This window comes from Microtus oregoni, unplaced genomic scaffold, assembly GCF_018167655.1.
Source record: "Microtus oregoni isolate MIOR12 unplaced genomic scaffold, Mior012 000014F_ref0000157, whole genome shotgun sequence".
Taxonomy (NCBI): Eukaryota; Metazoa; Chordata; class Mammalia; order Rodentia; family Cricetidae; genus Microtus; species Microtus oregoni.
This window is the reverse complement of record NW_024543073.1, coordinates 20,629,933-20,651,613: the sequence shown is the minus strand read 5'-3', so window position 1 is coordinate 20,651,613 and position 21,681 is coordinate 20,629,933. Positions and strand designations below refer to the sequence as shown.

The 21,681-nt window shown below is 45.8% G+C and overlaps 1 protein-coding gene across 5 annotated transcripts in view; it reads right to left on the bottom strand.

The window, feature by feature from the left end:
- The window catches only part of Pde8b (phosphodiesterase 8B), a 228,299-nt gene that overhangs the window by 72,168 nt on the left and 134,450 nt on the right, over positions 1 to 21,681 (bottom strand). For 3 of the 5 annotated variants that reach the window (XM_041663659.1, XM_041663656.1, XM_041663658.1), the window contains exons 2-4: positions 20,358 to 20,417; positions 6,557 to 6,747; positions 3,370 to 3,429 (exon numbers count right to left, since the gene is read on the bottom strand). In XM_041663659.1, the coding sequence (XP_041519593.1) occupies positions 3,370 to 3,429; positions 6,557 to 6,747; positions 20,358 to 20,417 (311 nt within the window). The remainder of the gene's footprint in view (positions 1 to 3,369; positions 3,430 to 6,556; positions 6,748 to 20,357; positions 20,418 to 21,681) is intronic. The other 2 variants (XM_041663660.1, XM_041663657.1) reach the window with 1 other exon arrangement.

Genomic DNA, 21,681 nt, shown 5'->3' with positions numbered 1-21,681 from the left:
ATGAGGTCATGGGCATTCGCTCTAGAGAGGCTTCCTAAACAACTGTGCCCAGGGAGCACCTGCCTGCAAGAACACAAACCTCACATCTGTCTTCCAGATGTAAGCAGAACACAGGCAGTAGAGGAAGTAATGGCAGCATGCTGGATGTGTGCTTTGCATGGGAGGGAGCCGCCCTAACTCTGGGTCGCCCTTCGGGTTTGGGGCAGATGTAGGAGAGCAGCCCCATAAAAGGAGATGTCACGCATGCTGCTTTTCACAAGTCTATGTCCCTAACGCAACGAGGTGCTCAGTTTCCTCCCCAAGACCCGGCTGCGCCCAAATCTCAAGGTGACACAGATACTCAACCTTACAGTCTATAGGACCACACAACCAAATGGGAAAGAGGTGTAAATCTGAACAGAAATCCAGAAGCAAGGGAAAACAAAAACTGATCACGCCACCCATTTCTTGAGACAGTTTTCAATACTGAGCCCGGAGCTGGGCCATGAGTAAAAAGGTAGGGTGGGGACCTTGTCACGAGGATGTCAGTTGTCACCATCAAGAAAGTGTCACCTCGAGACAGCCAGAGATGTGCATAGGACACATTCCTTGAAAATTAGGGAAGACAGCCGGGCGGTGGTGGCGCACACCTTTAATCCCAGCACTTGGGAGGCAGAGGCAGGTGGATCTCTGTGAGTTAGAGGCCAGCCTGGTCTACAAGAGCTAGTTCCAGGACAGGCACCAAAGCTACAAAGAAACCTTGTCTCGAAAAAAACAAAAAGAAAAGAAAATTAGGTAAGACAAGAGGCAGGGGAACTGGGTGGAAATGTCATTAGAAAACAGAAGACCCAGTTCGTCTGTGACTCTTCCCATAGTGATTCCTGTCAGAGGAATCGTTTCCCTGACTCCCGACTTTCTGCCTTCTATGAATGAGGTAGTACAAAAACTCAGTGTAGTAATCTTCCACTTCCTAAACTACATGGTGAAGACAGAGGCACTAATTTAGCATCATTCTCTATATATGAAGCATTTGATAATAATAATAATAAATAAACAGAAGTATCATAACAAGCCACAGAAAACCACCCCTAGTCAAGGACTCGTAAACATTTTTTTTTTTTTTCGAGACAGGGTTTCTCTGTATCTTCTGGTTCCTGTCCTGGAACTAGCTAGCTCTTATAGACCAGGCTGGCCTCAAACTCACAGAGATCCGCCTGCCTCTGCCTCCCAAGTGCTGGGATTAAAGGCGTGCGCCACCACCGCCCAGCTTAACATTCTTAATATATGAGAAGGACAGAGGCATTTTGAACTCCAGGGAATAAGCGAACTTGGGAGATGCTGCGTAGTGTGGTCTCCCAGCATCATGGGCAAGGATCCTATTCAGATCTCTGGAGGTAAGTGGAGAAGGAGGCTGACCAGGTCCCGACTCACTCTTTTTGGAACCAGTCTTCCACCAGGACAGCGGGTATCGGCACCCACGGGGACAGAGCTTCACCTTCTTTGGACCGCAACCCATAGAAACCATCACGCAAAGAGCCTCTTGGGCAACATTTCAACACAGAGCTCTGCTCAGGGCAGGCCCCTGCCGCCATGGCTTCCTCTTGTGCCAGCATGACCTGTTACAGTGCACTCCTTTCAACTCTCCCTGGGCCAGGCTGCCCTGCAAAATCCCAGACCTTATTGTCAGAGCTGCTGGCCAGTCTGCTTCTTCGTGGTGGAATCCGTGCCAAATGCCATAGCAGAGCCAAGTCCATCAGGTCCTGGGCCCTGATTAGGACCGTAGTCGCTCTGAACCTAATAACAGCCATTAATTGACTATGACAAATTTTGCCACTGGCAAGAATTCCAAGTATTGTGGCACACACACAAACTACTTCTTCCTCTCAGCCAGCCCTGCATTTTAAGTGCAGAACATTCCAGACACTAATCCCAGGAGAACAGTCTCTCATCCCAGGGTGTCTCTCTACCGAGAGTCAGGCCAATCTTCTTTGTCGTCCACAACTAGCCTAAGTCTGTGGGCTGCTGTTAGCCACACAACGGTCCTCACCTAAGCCCCACAATCCTTTTCCTGCGATGGATTTGGCGCCTCTGTACTCCCATGCCACATTCTTAAGTGACAACTCAGGCACTTTCCTGTCTAAAAGATGAACTAGAACAACGTCCTCTCCAGAGTTCTCAGCTTTCTTACTCATTTTTGGCATGTCATGTTGATGAGAAACCTATTTTCCCCCTGAAGTGTGTGAAAACGTGCTAACAGCAATTATATAAGAGAGAGAAGGAAAAAAAAAACACCCTAAATATTTTTGGAAACTTGGAAAACAAAGCCCTCAAAGCAAGTTCTAGAAGGAGCACTGCACAGTCTAAGATATGCTCCTCACAAAGCTGGTTCAAAACCTGGATTGCATCATGTAAGTGTCTCAGATGGAATAGTAATGCTAGGTGTGGAGGTGCTGCTGGGGGTGGGGGTGCAGCTGGGGTGAGGGTGAAGCTGGGGGTGGGGTGCTGCTGGGGGTGTGGGTCAGCTGGGGGTGGGGGTGCTGCTGGGGGTGTGGGTGCAGCTGGGGGTAGGGTGCTGCTGGGGGTGTGGGTGCAGCTGGGGGTGGGGTGCTGCTGGGGGTACAGGTGAAGCTGGAGGTGGGGTGCTGCTGGAGGTGAGGGTGCTGCTGGGGGTGGGGTGCTGCTGGGGGTGTGGGTGCAGCTGGGGTGAGGGTGAAGCTGGGGGTGGGGTGCTGCTGGGGGTACAGGTGAAGCTGGAGGTGGGGTGCTGCTGGAGGTGAGGGTGCTGCTGGGGGTGGGGTGCTGCTGGGGGTGTGGGTGCAGCTGGGGTGAGGGTGAAGCTGGGGGTGGAGTGCTGCTGGGGGTGTGGGTCAGCTGGGGGTGTGGGTGCAGCTGGGGGTGGGGGTGCTGCTGGGGGTGTGGGTGCAGCTGGGGTGAGGGTGAAGCTGGGGGTGGAGTGCTGCTGGGGGTGTGGGTCAGCTGGGGGTGTGGGTGCAGCTGGGGGTGGGGGTGCTGCTGGGGGTGAGGGTGCAGCTGGGGTGAGGGTGAAGCTGGGGGTGGGATGCTGCTGGGGGTGTGGGTACAGCTGGGGGTGGGGGTACTGTTGGGTGTGAGGGTGCAGTTGGGGGCGCAGGTGAAGCTGGAGGTGGGGTACTGCTGGGGGTGAGGGTGCTGCTGGGAGTGAGGGTGCAGCTGGGAGTGGGGGTGCTGCTGAGGGTGTGGGGTCCTGCTGGGGGTGGGAGGTGTTGCTGGCGTGGGGTACTGCTGGTATTGAGAGGTACTGCTGGGGGTAAGGGCCTCCGAAGGAAGTGAGAGTTTCTATTGGGGGTGGGAGAAGCTGCTGGAGTCAGAATGCTGCAGGGCATGCTGGGGTAGGGTAGATGGTGGACTTACGCTTGTGAAACCACAGCCAGGATCACGGTGTGCTCAGAGGGGTTGGTGGCCCGGATTGACCTGTAGAAAGAAGTATCAAGTCAAAGCAGCGATCTGGGCTCTGTTACATTAAAACTATTGTGGAAACTTCTCTGCACTGATTGTGGTACCAAATCAAATCGTCCTTCAAAGAAAAAGTTTCAGAACACACATGAGGCAGCAAAGAAAGATGACCTTGGAAACTGGAACAACATATTTAATTAATTAATTTAGTTAGTTAGTTTTGTAATTGTTTTAAACTCCTGAGCAATTTTCCAACAGGCCAGACTCGCCAGTTTTCTGCTTCAAAACTGGCAAATTCCACCTGAATTTCCTGTTTTCTGATGGAAATCTGACTCTCTTTTTAAGAGCATGGCAGTACTATAGACCTTCGATGATCGGTTGGTACCTAGGCAGCCAACTAGGTTGGATTACTTTCCTTTGAAAACAAGAGATCATACAAAATAATAATAAGATTAACAACGATAATATCAAAATAGCAGAATAAAATTGATCTAACAATAAAAGTTAAAGCGCTTGCTGGCAGACAGGCAGACAAATGAAGCCTAAATCCTGCTAAAGATCACTCAAAGAGTGTCCCTCTCCCAGTTACTATGTCATTGATGCTTCTGCACTTGGCCATCAGCTGGCCTTGAGAAATTAGATTGCTGAACTAGGACCACCTGTAGACAGTCAATGTATTCCTTAGCAATTCCATAGACTACAAACACACACAGGCTGTAATATTTTGAGGTTTGTGACCCTCACAAGACGTGTGATGTTGCTCAAGCTCAGATTCTAGACTGCTCTGGTCAGGGCTCCGTGAATCAGCCAAGCCTTTAATAAAGGGCCACATTCTTGAATCTATGGAAATCAGCACTGACCGTTTGAACCTGTACCTGTGGTCTGACTCCTGCTTATTTTGAGATCTTTCAAAGAGGAACCGTGTATCACCAAGACAGGTCCACTCCAGTGTTGGTGCTCGTCACTTCCGGTTCCCATCCAACCTCCCACAGAGCAGGTTCCAGAAGACTCGGTTTACATGTGGGAGCCTAATGTATAGACACTCACAAAGGAACCAGTTCCCATATGATGAGAAAAAATACAGCATCCAAGAGGCCCTCTCTGAGATCCAGGGAGATGCCGTATCCATCTTCCTTTCACATAGCTTCTCCCCCCTAGTGACGTGATGGGGACACACTGCTAGGTCACCTTCTTAAGAGCCCGGACTTAGACAAGAGGCTAACTCACATACTGAACATGCTGAGTGGGAACAGAGGCTAACTCACATACTGAACATGCTGAGTGGGAGCAGGATCTTGACTCCCTTTGTGACTGGCCCCTGCTTTTCGGGTTACTTCTTGCTCCCCAGAGAAATTGCTGTTAAGAGGGACTCCAACATCTTCCTGGTGAGAAGACTAAGGGAGATCTGGAGGTGTGTCAGTCTGGGTCAGGATGCTAAATGAAGGGAGGCCGAGGACCTAGGCCCACAGAGGACAGAAGGGAATGTACTTCTATTGGCGCATGTCCACCGCTCACTTCAGTACAGAACACTGCTGGCTGTCAATCATATAAGAATCTAGCTGCCTCTAACAGAATCAGTAATAGACAGTTAGCACATAAATACATAGAACTTCCTCCCGACCTCATATTCCCTGCTGCCTTTTTGAGCCCTGTAACAAAGACACAAACATCATGCCTCTATCTCTAAGGAAGAATACAAAGATTATCCATCTAGACCTTAGTGGACGCTTGTCTTGAATTATTGTGTACCTGCCCTTGTACACCTGAAGCAGTGTTTGATTACAGAGCCATACGAGACGAGTAAGCAAGAGCCAAAACCCAGTTCCAGCCTGAAAATCATTTAGAAAGAAGATATATTTTGTTTTGTTTGTTTTTTATTCTTTGAGATGGTGTCTGGCTATGTAACCCAAGCTGGTCTTGAACTCAGTAATCCTTCTGCCTCAGTCTCCCAAGTGCTAGGATAACTGAAGTCTTCCATTATACCTGGTTAGAAAGAAAATATATTTCTTAATAGTAAAAATATCATTTTGTATGTGTGCGTGTTACTAAATAGGAAAATATTTCTATGGAGAAAGGTAAGATTTGAAACTGATAAAGCATTGGTTAGTAGCCGGGCGGTGGTGGCACACGCCTTTAATCTCAGCACTCGGGAGGCAGAGGCAGGCGGATCTCCTTGAGTTGGAGGCCAGCCTGGTCTACAAGAGCTAGTGCCAGGACAGGCTCCACAGAGAAATCCTGTCTCGAGAAACAAAACAAAACAACAGCAACAACAACAAAAACCCAAACCAAGACAAAAAAAAAAAAAAAAAACACCCCACAAAAACCCCACTGGCTAATTAAAAATTCTTTGGGAAAATGCAAGTCATCAAAAAATAACAAGACAAGGCAAAGCCTGTGACAAAAAAAAAAATTTAATCCATTAATATTTTTGTCAGGATACTAAAAGTTATAAGAATCAATTTCTTTATTTTTAATTTACTACTATTCAATAAAAGTCTGGCCCCATATGTGACTGGACTCTGTCCTGTTCTCAATTAATTCGTGACTCTTGCAGGCCGAGGTCCAAGCAGTCAACTTCTGTTGAATGGCTCAGTTAACATTGTGCATCTACTTATGACCAGACAGGTGCTTGCTCCCTGAAGTGCAAGCGTTTGTATGAAAAGGTGGGGGCATGGGCCCCGGGAAGCCTCTGCCACTAAAGTGACTGCCTTCCTCCCTCCATGTCTGGGAAGCCTGCTACAGGATCTACCCATCTGTGTCACGTATGGAAAAAAATCTCTGCTTCACACATTTCTGATGTTCATTTTGGGACAGAATAATGAAGTTTAAAATATCTACTTTAAATCTAAACTACGTGTAGTAAAAACTGTGTGAATTTTAATGACTCTTTGATGAGCAATACTCGGGAGGGGTGGGGGACCATCCTTTAAGCTGTAGAACGAGTCTAGCCTCCAAATTCAATGCAATTCAAATGTGCAGGAACGGGAAGGCAAGATGCGTCTGTAGGAAGGAGCCATAGCCTGTGTCTTGGCAATCCAGATCTATGACTCTCAGGTCAGTGCTGGGACCCACAGCTGTCTATAGAAGAAATTCGTTTAGAGCCGATCAGGGGGGGTTACTAAGCAACTCAGACGGAGAAAGGTACCTGCACACCGCTTCTGCATCGAAGTTTCGGGTTTGCCTGTGATCGATCACAATGATCTCATGATGCTTGTCCAGGAAGCACTCAAGGGCTGACTCTGGAGTGCGAGCAATGTTGCATCTGTAGCCAGCCCTGTCACAGGCCCACCAGAAGCCGTCGCTCTGACTATCCTCCTTTGCAAAGATTAGCAAAACCTGAAACAGAAAGAAGAGCATCTTGAACCGAAATCCACACCCTCTGGACAGCACTGAAAACAGGCCGTGGGGACACTGGCTAAACACAGGGCTCCAGAGGAAAGCTGTCTGGGCTCAGCTCCAACAATGCCTGGGCTCTCCAAACTCTTCTTGGATAGGAGCTAGTTGGGAGGAAGGAGGGTAGGACACAGGTAGGTGCTCGATCATTCTAGTGAGGAGTGGATGCTGCTGGCTGCAGGTTTTCTTGCAATCAGCTCTATCTTTAAAATGAGGGAAACAGCATCATTACAGACAGGATAAGTCACATGGGTTCTGCAGGTAGCATGGTAATCTGCAAAGGCACACATCTGGTCCAATGCAAATGGTTTTTGCTTCCAAGTCCCTGGAGGCTTCCTGTGCGTGGCACTAAAATAGCTGTAGAGACACCGGAACTTCAGAGTACTGACAACAACCGAAGAGATTAATGTAAACACCCGACTCTTGCCAGCATGGCAAAAGACTGATCATGAACTGTGAGGCTGACGGAACCAAACTGAGGATGGCTTGCCTCTCTTTGCCTCATTGCAGAGAATAGCCCCACCCATGGAAAAGAAGGCAGGTGCCATGATGATACTCTTCAGCATTCAGAGTCTCTGGCAGCTGGGAGGTAGGGAAGCCTTACCACCATTTGCACCTCTTTAGGGTCTAACTTGAGCACTGAGAATGAAGCCTCAGGGAGCGAGGGTGGCCAGCCCAGTTCCTTGCCATGTTCCTCCGCCCAGGAGAAGGCTGGCACTTATGAGCTGCCTGGTCAAACCTTGATAGTTGAGACAGTAACTGGTTTTATAAAAGCTACAAGAAGGTTATTCCTGTTTTATTTTTGAGAAAGGCTCTTGCTAGGAAGCCCCAGATAGCCTTGAAGTCCCAGCCCTTGAGCCTGCTGAGTAACCGGGTTTCCAGGTGTGCACCACTGCAAAGGTCTTCACTACGATCCTGATATTGCAGGCGTGAGGCATCCTTCAGCAATAGGGTGTGATGCAAAAACACAAGAATCGAAGACATTGCTAAGGCACGCTCCAGCATCCATTTCCAGTTTAAACAATTAGGACTAGAACAGTATTCTCTCAGCATGGAGGGCTTTTAAGGCAATACCATAGGTCACGGTAAAACACCCAAAGTGTTTCATTTATAATCAGAACAGAAATAAAGCCACAGTGCCCAACTACTACCATTATGTTTTTAAAATACTGTATTACTTGAACATTAGAAATCCACAAGGAAGTAGACACGATAATATAATGTATTTCACCCACCCATCAACCAGTTCCAACAATAGCTAACTACTAGCCAATAGAGGCTTGTTCTATCCCTCCCTCTAACCCAGTGGTTCTCAACCTTCCTAATGCCTTGACTCTTTGATACAGTTCCTCATGTTGTAGTGACACCCCAGCTATAAATTATTTTGTTGCTACTTTATAACTGTAATTTTGCTACAGTTAGGAATTGTAATGTAAACATCTGATATGTGATCCCTGTGGGGGCTTCCACTCACAAGTTGAGAACCACTACTCTATCCCAAATCTTGTGTGTGTGTGTTAAATACAATCAACGTAATCTTATCCACACATATCTGTTAAGCAGAAAGATTCATTCCTATAAGGACAAAATCACAATACTACTTCATACCTAAACCTCCCCCCAATAATCCCTGAACATTAAAAATATCCAAATATACATCTATGTCAATCATCTCATACTCTGAATAATTTTCTGTTTTCTCAAGTATCATGTCTCCAGGAGCAGAAATATCTGGGGCTTTTTTTCAGCATGATTTTAACATCTTTTTTATTTTTCGCACATGATGTAATACCATCTGCCAGAAAACATGGGGCGGCTCTCTTTCTCTGAGGGCTCACCCTGACCAAGGTCTACCACTCCAGCCTGAGATGCTCCTAACCTTTGCAGACGCTGAGATGCCACTAGAAGAAAGAGGCAGGAGGGAGCTCTCCCCAGAGAGGTGAAGGGTGTTGACTGGTGGGTCACGACATTGGAAAGAAAGCCTTCAGATCAAACAGTTACTATGGAAAGGACAACAAGTAAGACTGGGTTGAAGCTTTCTTGTGCAAAAAGTCATGAGCCTTCTCCTTGGTGCAACTGTGATATTAATACGAGAAACAATGTGTAGAAGCCCAGAGCCAAAAGCTGACAGAATCTTTTGTCTCACATCCGTCTGGTTATGTGATGGGTCTATAAACCAGAATCTCAACAAGCCACACCCATTTCATTGGGATCATTATGGTTCAATACTGACCAGTACAATAAGAATACAAATCTACTCTCTCCTATTGGACTATACTACAGAGTCCAACCCATCTTTCTCATTTCCCGTGTTTTTACACAAAACTGGAAGGTCTCGCTTTTTTAAAAAAAAAAAGTCATCAAAAGGTATTATTCCACAGATATTTCCTGAACACATACTATATTCCTGATATCTTTAAAAAATCCCTTAGCATATGTTATTGGACAAAATAAAAACTCCTTGTTTGTCATAGTAAACAGTAGCAGGCAGGGCTGGGGAGATGGCTCAGCTGTTAAAGGCTGGACTCAAAAGTAGCAGGTGGAGTGAGGGAGCTCTGGAGTGGGTATCAGCACAGGGAGGGGGCAGGTGCTCAAGAAAGGAGTTGATGTTTGGTAGTTCTCCAAGCAGAACTGTGGAAGCCCCTAAGACAGTGGTTCTCAGCCTTCCTGATGCTGTGACCCTTTAATACAGTTCTTTATGCTGTGGTGGCCCCCAACCATAAAATTTTCATTGCTATTTCATACCTGCAATTTTGCTATTGCTATAACTCATAATGTAAAATATCTGTGTTTTTTGATGGTCTTAGATGACCAGTGGGATCGTAACCCACAGGTTAAGAACCACAGCTCTAAGAGGTTCATGACTATGTCTGGGGTGTCTGGGGTTTCTGAGCACCAGTGTGAGCCAGTGTGACCGAGGTGAGATGGAGGAAGGATGGGCAAAGGTCACAAGTGAAGCAGAGGGCTACACCATAGGAAGGTCATCTTGGCCAATTTACAAAACAAACAAAAAAAAACTAGGCATAAGACTGATTTAAACTGGAGACTGCATTAACCATGCTGTGACAGTTAATCTTGGTTATATCAACTTGGTTACATGTAGAATCTACTAAATCCAAGCAGCTGGGCACACCTGTAAGGGATTTTCTTGAGTAGACTGCTTAAACTGGGAGGACCCCCTCCCAAGTCTGGGTCACACCTTCTCTGATGGCTACCTACATTAAGGAAATGGAGAAGGGAGATTTTAGGTTTTGCCTGTTTCTCCTCATTCATCTATTCTGTGGCTGTGGCATTCCTTTGATGGTATTAGAACCCACTTCTTCTGGATTCTAATACAGACTGAAGAACAGCAGCTCTCTAGGATTTCCTGGGACCACTGAGACATCCAGTCTCATGGGCAGAACAGCTACTAGATCCTTGGCTTTTCTACTGGGAGACAACCATGGTTGGACTATTCAGATCACAGTATATAATCCACTCTGATAAATCCCCTGTGTATCATTATGACTCAATATTGACTGGTCCAATAAGAACACAAGTCTATTCTCTCCTTTTGGAGTATGCTACAGATGTCAGTGAATTTTATTCATGGCGTATGTCTTTACACAAGATTAGAATGTTCCACTTTTTGAAAAAATAGTAAGAAGCAACATTCCAGAAATATTTCCTGAACATCTACTGTGTGTGTGTTGTGTTTATGTGTATTGGTTTCATTCTTTCAGTTCCGATCCTACAGAGAAATCCGACTAACACACATGCCTTTCGGATGTTTTGACACCAGGACTTTGACATGAGGGAGACAGGAATTCTCAAGAGTTGATGGATTCCTGACTGCCCCGGCACTTGGACACTGTCCTCCTGCCCTAATCAGCTCAGGACCAGACACCTACAAATTAGAAACAATCCCTATATCCACGGCCCCCAAAATTTCCCAATTGTCCAGATGTGCCAGTCTTAAACTTGCATATGCTGCCTGCCCTTATTGTCTCATAAAATCATAGGAAGGCATCTGCACCTGTCACTTCCTGGTCCCCGGGACCCCTGAGTGAACTTGGAGTGTGTCTGAGTGCTCCCATTAGTGTGATGTTTCCCTTTCTTTTGGAAACTTGAACCATATTTTCAATGGCATATTTTCATGATGTATTAGCTTACCTGAATAACAATAAAACTACTACTGATAATAATAATCTATTTTACATTTGAAATGGAGTGTTTATATTAGAAAAGTACTTACTAGAACATTTCTTTGGGTGATACTTAAACTTATTTCCATTTATAGCACATTGATTTAGAAAAATCAACCCAAAAGCACAATGGAAACCCATAGCTTTGAGGGAACAACACAATAGTAACCATCTTGGAATGTGCTGGCCTATCTCTAGAAAATCATTTCTTCTCCAAGAAAGTGGTGGATCCGAGTCACCATCTTTAAGATCACAGCTGGTTCAAGGGTATCCCATTTCCAGAAATGTGGATTCCAAGAAGAGAAACGCAGAGGATGATGACTGGGAACTGTGGCCACTAATAGTGGAGACATTGAAGGAAGGACTTGAAATTTTCACTGTCAAAGTGCTCAGAGGCAGCCGGGCCCCACTGCCCCTCTTCCAAGCCACGGCTTTGCAACTCTTCCTTGGATCCTGTGAAAAATTGAATATCTCTCTCTCTCTCTCTCTCTCTCTCTCTCTCTCTCTCTCTCTGTGTGTGTGTGTGTGTTCTATATATATATGTATATATATATATGTGTGTGTGTGTGTGTGTGTCTGTGTGTCTGTGTTTGCAGTACTAGGAACTGAACTCAGGAACACACACTTGCTAGGCAATTACCACCCCTAAGTTACAGTCCCAGAGTCTTGTTGACTACCCAGGCTTTCCTTGAACGTACAGGAGCTATAAGCAAACATGGTTCATTCTGGACTGATCTCTGTTATGTTGGGTTCTGTTCAAGTAAGAACACAACTATAGGCAGCCTCTTCTGCATGGGAGAACTAGATCATAAATGGCCAAAGAACAGTCTGCATAAACACTGTGACCTTTGAAGGTTTCTGTCAAAACCCTGTGAGGTTTGGCTTCTTAGTAATAATATAGACAAATGAAAAAAGTGCACTTGCTCAGCACACTGTCGTTGAGATTTAGTAGCTCTCAAAGCTACTAAAGAAGAGCTGAGCAGTGCTGGTCACCTTCTAGCCAGAGTCTGATAGTGAGGTATAGCATCTCTTCTAAGCCTTGGCAAATGGTCCTCTGTATCGCCATCACACTTCATCCCTGAAGAAGCTTTAATGAATGTGACATGTTTGGCTGGCCCTTTATTCCCTCATCGCATTAACTGATTGCCTTCACACTGGCTTTGTGTCCAGTGTCCCTCAAAGACGATAGCACCAGCAGCATTCTCCCCGGGCAGCAATTTCTCCTCTAATTCTGTTTATATTTGAGTGACAGGTCGCAGCACCGTCACTTCTCACGGATTGCTTTGGGCTTTCTGGTTCATTCCTCCACACATGAGGAATGAACACAGGGAGGGCAACACAACAGCACACATAGTTGTCCCTGCTTTATCCGAATGACAGGTGGGCAGGAACCAGTGACAGAGATCTTGAAAGGGTGACACGAATGGTTACTGATCATGCTATACATGATCTGTGGGCTATCGGTGTGGTCTATACTTAACTATTAACAGTTAAGACACTGTGCTCTGACGTCGGGGGTCTAGAGATACCTAACTATTCTTCACATGGTGAACCTTGGGTTGTATGTGCAAAGTCCTTGTCTGCCAGGCGAACAATTTCTCTAGCTTGTCAACACATAGAACTTTGTCAAAATTTTTTTCATAACCATAAAGTTCCATTTGTTGTTCACCCTATGCTAGAACAATGCCCAGAGGTGCATGCCCAGAGGTGATGTTGAGAATCGTCTTTGACCTCTCTTCTACCTTATTCATGGTCTCTCTCACAAACAAACCCGAAATTCACCAATATAGCAGTGTCCCCAACCAGACTGCTATGGAGATCCCCACTTTGTGTCTCTGACTGGAGTCACAGGCATTGCCTACTCAACTTGTCCCCATGCTTGCATGGTGAGAACTTTAACCCCAGAGCCGGCTCCTCGGGCCCTGATTTGTACTCTTTCTTGACAAAGGTTTGCCTGTGTGTCTTCAAATAGACTCAACACATCAATAGTGAAACACTCAACTTTTATAACAGTTTGTTGGGTTGTAAGACACCGCTAGGTAGCAAGGGTCATCTGAGGCATATCAACACACAGAGACGATGTAAGATGAACCCACAGGGTACTGAACTATTAGCCAATTTGATTTGAGACAGAGCCAGTAAAGGGGTGGGTTGGGAAGTACTGACCTGGGACTTAGCATACATTTTTCTAGAAAAATGGGTTTGATTGTCATTTCCTTTTGGCCAGTGACTAAACCCAAAAAACTTGAGACACTCTTTTATCTAATAGCCCTTCTGTAACTCTTTGAATGTGGCCACCATTGTCATTTTGCAAACTTCATCTCGGAGGATGACTAAGAGACATATCTATAGTTACACAAATAATGGTATAAATTGAGGCCAAGATGACCCCAGACTGGCTCGGCTAGGTAGAAGGGACAATTTGGTAGTATCACGAGGAACTTTTCCCTCCTTGATGTGGCAGTCAGCTAGTCACAAGGCCATGTACTCTCTGACATATAAAACCCAAGTGAAAGCCAGGCATGGTGGCTCATGCTTATAATCCTAGCACTTGGGTCTAATGTAGGCTACAGTGAATTTCAGACCAGCCTAGGCTACAGAGACACTGTCTCAAAACAAACAAAACCCTATATTTAATGGCTCTAGAAAAAAAAATATGCCCATGTAAACACAAGAGAACACTTTTGGAAGGAATCTGCCTTGAGAGGAAAAGCTTAGGCCACGGCTGTGGGGGTCCAGCTCCAAGTTCACAGGAAAGCCCAGCGTGAGGGGAGTGAGGCCAGGGCTCTAAGCAGAGGCAGGCAGATTCTACACGCTGGGGAAATAAGCATGCTTCAGGCATGGATAAAGAAGAGACTGCTTGCTTTCCAGACAGTGTCACAGTGATATGAATTTACTGCTTCATAATATCCCGCTTACGTTTTCTTTTCTGGCCAAGATTGAAGACTATGGCTCTCTCAGTGAGTCACATCCACTCACCCGGGAGATGTATGACGCAGCTCACACTGCTCTTCTAGCACGTTCTGCTCTCCCTGGGCTCCTGGCGGCATGTGTGCAGTGTCTCAGCCCCATGCTCCACACCCCAGTTCCCCCTGGTGAATTCAGAAATGTGTTCCCAAAGCAAACACACACCGAGATACTCTTATCTCCCTATCTCCTCCCAAGCTTGACTGATGTAGCTAATTTATATTTTCTAGCATTACAAAGAAATGACAGAATAGATGTTGTCTTCCAAGGGGCGGGGGCAAAACCACAAAACAAAACAAAAACAAAAATGAAAGCACTAGGGCATAGGTTTGTTTTTCTGATACAGCTACCAAACCAGCAGCAGAAACAGAATCCATGACCAGCTAGCAATACCGCTGCTGTGAGAGGGCTTGAACCTCTGTCTGTGCCCGGAGAGAGTCTTGCCATCTCCACCCATGGTGCACAGAGTCTGCACATAGTAGGGGCTCAGATTCTTAAAGTCTTACATATTTTTAAGATTTAAAAAACTCTTCTATGCCCCCCCCCCCCGACTCAGAGAGATGCATGCTCGTGTGTATGTATCAGTGTGTATAAGAGTGTGAGGTGTGTGTGTGTGTGTGCCGTCATGTGCCATGGCTCTCTTATGAAAGTCAGGGGACAACCACTGGGAGTTAATTCTCTTTTTACGTGTGTCCTAGGACCCAAGCAGGTTTGTCAGGCATGGCAGCAGACACCACTACCCACCGACCATCTGACCAGCCCTCTCAACCATAGTTTTTGAGAAAATGTATTTCGCTGAACTCAGAGCTCCCCAGTTTGGTTAGACTAGCCGGCTGGTGAGCCCAGGAATTGGGTCTACCTCCCTCATTCTAGGATTGCAGGTGTGTGCCGCCGTGCCCTGAACACAGGTCCCCAAACATGAGCAGCGAGCACTTTGCCAAGTGACTCATCTCGGGCACCACACGCACTCTTGCCTCGGTTCATCTCTGATCACTCTGGGTGTGTTGCCACGGGGCTAAGATTCCAGGCCTTCCTCTGGGTAGTGGGCTCTCACTATTCCTCCGTGCATCTCTGATCACTCTGGGTGTGTTGCCACGGGGCTAAGATTCCAGGCCTTCCTCTGGGTAGGGGGCTCTCACTATTCCTCCGTGCATCTCTGATCACTCTGGGTGTGTTGCCACGGGGCTAAGATTCCAGGCCTTCCTCTGGGTAGTGGGCTCTCACTATTCCTCCGTGCATCTCTGATCACTCTGGGTGTGTTGCCACGGGGCTAACATTCTAGTCCTTTCTCTGGGTAGTGGATTCCCACTATGTGTTTTACTACGCTTGAAAGACTGAGTCTTCCAGGCAACCGCTTTCAATTATGGAGAAATGGCTATGAAATGGTAGGCTAATCTAGCAAAAGACAGATCATATTGGAAAGGACAGAAATACAATGTAGCTTGAGATGTGCTAAAATTAGACCTCTTAGCATGTGTAACACATATGTATGTGACTTCTTAGCATGTGTGACACACGTATGCATGTGACCTCTTAGTATGTGTGACATACATATGCATGTGACCTCTTAGCAGGTGTGATGCATGTATGTATGTATCATGTAAGGTAAGTTCTTATCTGAATGAAACGTTGGCTCACCAAAAGCCAGAGTTATGAAAATGAAGGAAAGAGCCACAGCCTAGGAGAAAGATAATTTAAAAAAAATCTGTTGAAGAATTTGTAACCAGTATATATAAAGAATTTCTCTGGGGAGGTCGCTCACTGGCTAAAGTGCTTGTTGTAAACTGTGAGGACTTGAGTTTACACTCCTAGCACCTATGTAAAAACCGGTCTCAGCCGGGATCTGCAGCCGCAGGGCTAGGTGGCAAAGAGAAGCGCAACCTCCTGCTCAGTCTAGGCAAATTGGTGAGCTATGCCTTAAAACGAAAGACAGGGAGTGACAGAGAAGAGCACATGACATCCACCAGTGGCCTCCACATTCACACGCACAAGTATGTCCACCCACACACGTGCACACATGCTTATACCACACACACACAAAATTTCTTCAATTCAACATCTTTGAAAAATTAACTCAATTTAAAAAAATGGACAGAAGATTTAGCCAAATAGAAATGATTGGAATAGCCAAAAATCAAATGAAAAAGCTTTTTATTGATCATGGGAAAACTCTCAGCTGCTGTCTATGTACCGCATCCACAGGGAAGCTGAAGCTGAATTAAAGCCAAAATCCAGCACTGCCCTGGGAATAACAGGCTCTCGCCCCCGTTAGTACATAAAATGATGCAACTTTGGTAAAGTATGTGGGAGTACCTTTAAAAAAAACAGCTGCTTTTTCATACCCAGGCATAGCGGACAATGAGGACTACTGAGAACTCAAGAACAATGGCAATGGGTTTTTGATCCTACTGCACATACTGGCTTTGGGGGAGCCTAGGCTGTTTGGATGCTCACCTTACTAGACCTGGATGGAGGTGGGCGGTCCTTGGACTTCCCACAGGGCAGGGAACCCTGATTGCTCTTTGGGCTGACGAGGGAGGGGGACTTGATCGGGGGAGGGGGAGGGAAATGGGAGGTGGTGGCGGGGAGGAGGCAGAAATCTTTAATAAATAATTAATAAATTAATAAATAAACAAAATTAAATTTAAAAAAACAGCTGCTTTTCTCAGTGCTGGTGATCAAACCCAGGGCCCTGCACAGGCTCTACTAGGGCTCTGTTGCTGAGTTACAGCTCCATTTTGGGGGTAGAGAGGACAAAACAAAACCAAAGGGAAACACTAAATACATTTTGTCCTTAAATTTGTTAGGCAAATTTTTTAGAATTCAGATTCGGAAAGGAAGAATGATCACATGATTTTACACGTGAAAAACATTTCAAGGGCTCCATAAAAAAGAAAGACTGTATGGGGTTAACAAGATGGCTCAGCAGATAAGGGTGACGTTTGGTTCCTGGAACCTGCAGTAAGAAAGGACTGTCTGAAGCTGCCCTCTGGCCTCCACACACACCATGGCACTCTGGTAATAAATGAATATTTTTAAAAAGTATTGTATGAGCTCACAGATGAGTTCAGCAAAGTCATGGTCATCTCGATGCCCATGACCATCTTAAAAACTAAGAATCACGTTGGTGACTGTGACTCACCTTGCAATTTCCAAACGGTTGCCAAAAGACAGATATATAAATTAATTTATAGTTGACTTTTTTAAAAAAAGGTTTTTAAGTGTGTGTCTGAGCGTGGGTATGTGCACAGGCGTATAGAACCCATGGGGGCCAGAGGCATTAGAAGGTCCTGCAACTGGAGCTACAGGACTGGTGAGCTGCCCACCATGGGTGCTGGGAACTGAACTTGGGTCCACCGCAAGCCCAGTGTGTGTTAACCAATCAGCCAGCTCTCAGCCCCCTGGTTGCCCATTATTTTGTTAAGACAACTCAGCAGCGAGAGTAATTTGAACTAGCACTGCTGGGGCACTAGGCAGCCCATTGGAAAGAACGGAACTCACTTCCTATCTCATGTCACAAAGCTAATTCAAAATGGACTGCCCAGCTCAAGGGAAAGGGTGAGGCCACAGAATACTGCAAAGAAGGCAGAACAAACCTGCAGGACTTCAGGTCAGGCCAGGGAGTCCCTGAAATCCCCCGGTATGACATCTAGAGACGCCAAATGATGAGAATGAATTTCAGAAGCACGCTTACAATATACTTCTCGAGTCAGTCTTAAAGACACTCAAGGAAAGGGTGACTTTTAGAAATAGACACATAAATATGGAGGGAAAATATGTAAATATGAGTTACGGTGTTCCGAGGGAAAGACGGGCGTAAAGAGCTAAATACAGGCTTAAACAGTGTCTGCAGTGCTGCTCCTGGGGTGGGGGGAGGCTCTCTGAAACAAATAGGGCATAATGATAATATTTGATGGAAGCAAGTATAATAGTTTATGGTTTGGCAAATTACATTCTTATCATGAGCCTGCATTGCCAACCCAGCACAGGGTAAAATGGAGGCAAATGGGATTGATGTGAGCCTGAATTAGTCCCCCAGGAAGTACTGTGGAAACGGCTTTGAGACTGAGCCCACACTACCAGCCCCCTTATTCATCACTGCTTTGATTCAGAACTGGAGTTCAAACTGCGTCCCCTTAAGACCGATTACTAGAATTTTCCATTTGCTTGCATTCTATGCAAATAGCTGGCTTGTGTTTTTTTTTCCCCTCCCTCTCTCTGCTCCTAAATTTGTTTTCATCAAATTTTCCCAAGCTAAGCCTCTTCCTTTTGTTGTTTTATTTTCCCTAAATCTGTTATTCCTTTCAAACATCTATAAAACATTATTTTTCCTTTGTTCGAAACTCAAGCAGCATGTCTTTAGTTCAGTTCCTTCTCATCTGTAGCCTGGGTGGCGTGCCTGCTGCATCTTCCTGGGGCCCTGTCCAGGAGCTGGCAAGCTACAGCTGATGAGGAAGAGGCACACTTGCTCAGGCCCCCTGGGCTACCGCATAGGGGTGATGTAAACGGAGGAAGAAAGGCAGGAAGGGAGAGGGCTGAGAGAGTAACAGCTACCAAATGGTTAGCACTAGAGCTGGCTGGTCCTGCTTGTGGGTGGCCTTTCTGGCTCTGGCTCCCAGTTCTTCTGTCTCAGCGCCTACTGTCTCATAGGCTTCTTGCTTAAATCACCACAGGGGACACAAAACTTTTATTTATTATTTTTAAGAATTACTAATATCAATTGGATAAGTAGCTATTTTCTATAGAGCTTGGTCCCTGGCTCCTGATCAAGAAGAGAAGCTTAGACATGGTTTGTTTTTTCTTTTCCTTGTTTAGTTTTTATTACTTCTTATTAGTTTTAGAATTATATATAATCACATCCTTTTCCCCCTTCCCTTTCCTTCCTTCATACCCTTCCATATACCCCTCCTTGCCCTCTTTCAATTCATGACATCTTTTTTCAATAATTATTGATACGTAGAACTGTTAGGTCCAAAGTGGGCCCCCAGCCCCTCAAACGACAGCGACATTGACAAGGCTGTAAATGACAGCCTGGACTCAGTTCAGGCTGGCCTCTGGCTGGGTAAACAGAAGGACTGCTAGTGGATAAACAAAAGTCTATAATCAACATTGCTCAGAAACTTGGGAAGTGGGTTTCTATTTGTCAGCAACGCTACAGCCTAGAGCCGGCTACTTCTCTATTAACACACACCTACAGCACACATCGAAGTCCCCATGCCAGCTTCCAGGCTCTTTGGGCTCACAGTCCTCTACTTCCAACTACTCCAACTTCCAGTTCTTGCTTCCTGGCTTTCCTCCTGCTGCAGACAGACTCCTTCACAACAGGCGAGGCTTTCCTCACGGTTTGCTATCCTCTCTGTCCCCGAGAAAGCCACCACAGTTTAAAATTCCCCCAATAAACCTGCCTTTCCACCCGTGGAGTGATCCAATTTGATGGCTTCGCTGTCCCCTTGCTAACAGTTACTCATATGTATGTTTTTAGTGCTGACCATCTGGTATTGGATAAGCATTTCGTGTGCCATTTTGTGTGCTCTTCCTCAGGAAAGACTATTTCTCCCACTCTCAGCATCCCTTGGTTGCCTACAGTTCTTTGTGTGGGGTTGAGCCTCATGGGCTTTCTCTAGACCACTTTGGCGTGTCTATTACTGCCCTTGTTCTTGTTGGTGAGACTATAAGGGGTGCAGATTCTGACACTCCTATGAGAAACAATCTCACAGCAAACTCCCTGTTCCTCAGACCCTTATCATCTCTCTACCATGTTATTAGTGAACTACAAAAGAGAATGGTCCAGTCATCTTTATTCATCAATAAAAATATGGATCGACCGAAACAATTACCAACATGCATACTGTACCCACATCATTTTCCCCCCCAAACAACAGCACCAGATGCCAGTCTTGAGTATCTTCCACATGCAGACAGTCTTCTCCAAGGGCATGAAAGGCAGTTTTGCTGCATTTAGAGTCCTCTGTGAGAAGGGAAATCTCATCTTCCCTGTGTCAACGGGGACGTCAGATGGAGGAAGGAAACAATATGCACAAACTCATAGTGCTGAGGTCAAGCCAGAGTCGCAGCCAGCTGTGGCTCTCAGCAAAGTCATACCTCAACACATGGTATGTGCTCCCTTTCTGTGGGCAGAAGGATGTTGGGTGATTCTCCCCCACAATCCATTGGGCAAAGTAAGGTGATATTTAAGTCCTCAAAAACCAATCTGATTTCTGAATTATGATACTGATAAGACAAACACACACAAATATTACACACACACACACACACACACACACACACATATCGGGGAAGGGCAAAGATGGCTATCTGTTGTTAAATCAGAAAACTACTAAACATTCTTCATATAGCCATGTACCCCAAAAGAAAAGCCCCTCCTTAGGGATAGAAGTATACCTGGATAGGGTCCTGCGTCAGTCTCATGGGCCCGATGCGTACCTCCGCAGAAGACACCTGCTAAAGAAAGGACAGCACATGAGAAGTGTCAAGTCTTCAGAACAGGGACTGCTAAACCATTCCTTACACAGTAGACTAGACTATGCCACTTCATAAATGATGGAAGCGCCTAACTCCCTGGCCTGGAGACAATATCCATCCCATCCTTTATCACCCGTTTATGAGACTCTATACAATGCGTGCACCGGGAATATCTATAAGGCCACACCTCCCGCGGTAAATGGCAGGACTTTGGGGTAGTTTTACTCCAGGCCCAAGACTTGTATATAAGAATGAGCTATTTTATTGGGGAACACAATTGGGTGATTATTTACTGAGCACCACTGTATACCACCAGCGCCATTATTATAGCCGTACCATATAACCATACCTACTGATACCTGGAACTTCTGAGAGTGGAACATGCTAGAGCCTTCTTTCTCTTTAGGTTTTAGCATGAGGAATAAACAGCTAATTCTTACTCATGGACACTGCCTCCCTCTCAGTGGTCTTTCTTCAAGGGGACACAGGGGGGCCACACCAGAACCACAGAAGGCTAACCGTTGCTCAGGCTCTGTGAGCAAGACTGGAGCTCCCAGTTGTTCAGTAGCCTACCTAGCTGCCCTTGGCTGCCGCAAAGAGCAAATACGTGTTTGCCTTTACTTTTAATCACTCTACATGGGTTTCTAAAAATGCCTTTTCTCCAGATGAATTTGGCTCGAGGTTGTGACCTCATCGCCATGGGTCCAGTTTTGTTTTTCTCTAGGTGGCTTCAGTTACTTGCTACTTTGAAGGCTATTTCACTTGAAATACATCATGCTGGCCCCTGTCTGTCTGAAGAAGCATCATTATTAAGCATCAAGGGAACAAGGATGTGGCGATGACCTCAAGCCAGGCTTGATCCATTAAAAATTAACAAGAAAAGTACAACTTTCTGGACTAAGGGTGAGGTCAGTTGGTAGACTGACCTTGAGGCCTTAGGATCCATTTCTAGACAAATGGGCACAGGAATTTAGGGTTCTCCTCAGCTAACTCAGCTTAAAACCAGCCTGGAATTCATGGGATCCTGCCTCAAACCCCAAAACTAAACAACAACAACAACAACAAAAACTACAAGGTAGAATTGCAAATTATACTTAGAAAGATCCAAAATATTTCCCTTTCCCCCTTTCTTCCTCTTCCCCATACTTAACTCTGAGCACTCAAACTGCAGCCTCCCTCCAATGCATCCTTATTCTTTTCTCTGTACAGTGGATTTTCCACTTGACTTCAGACCTTGTTGTTG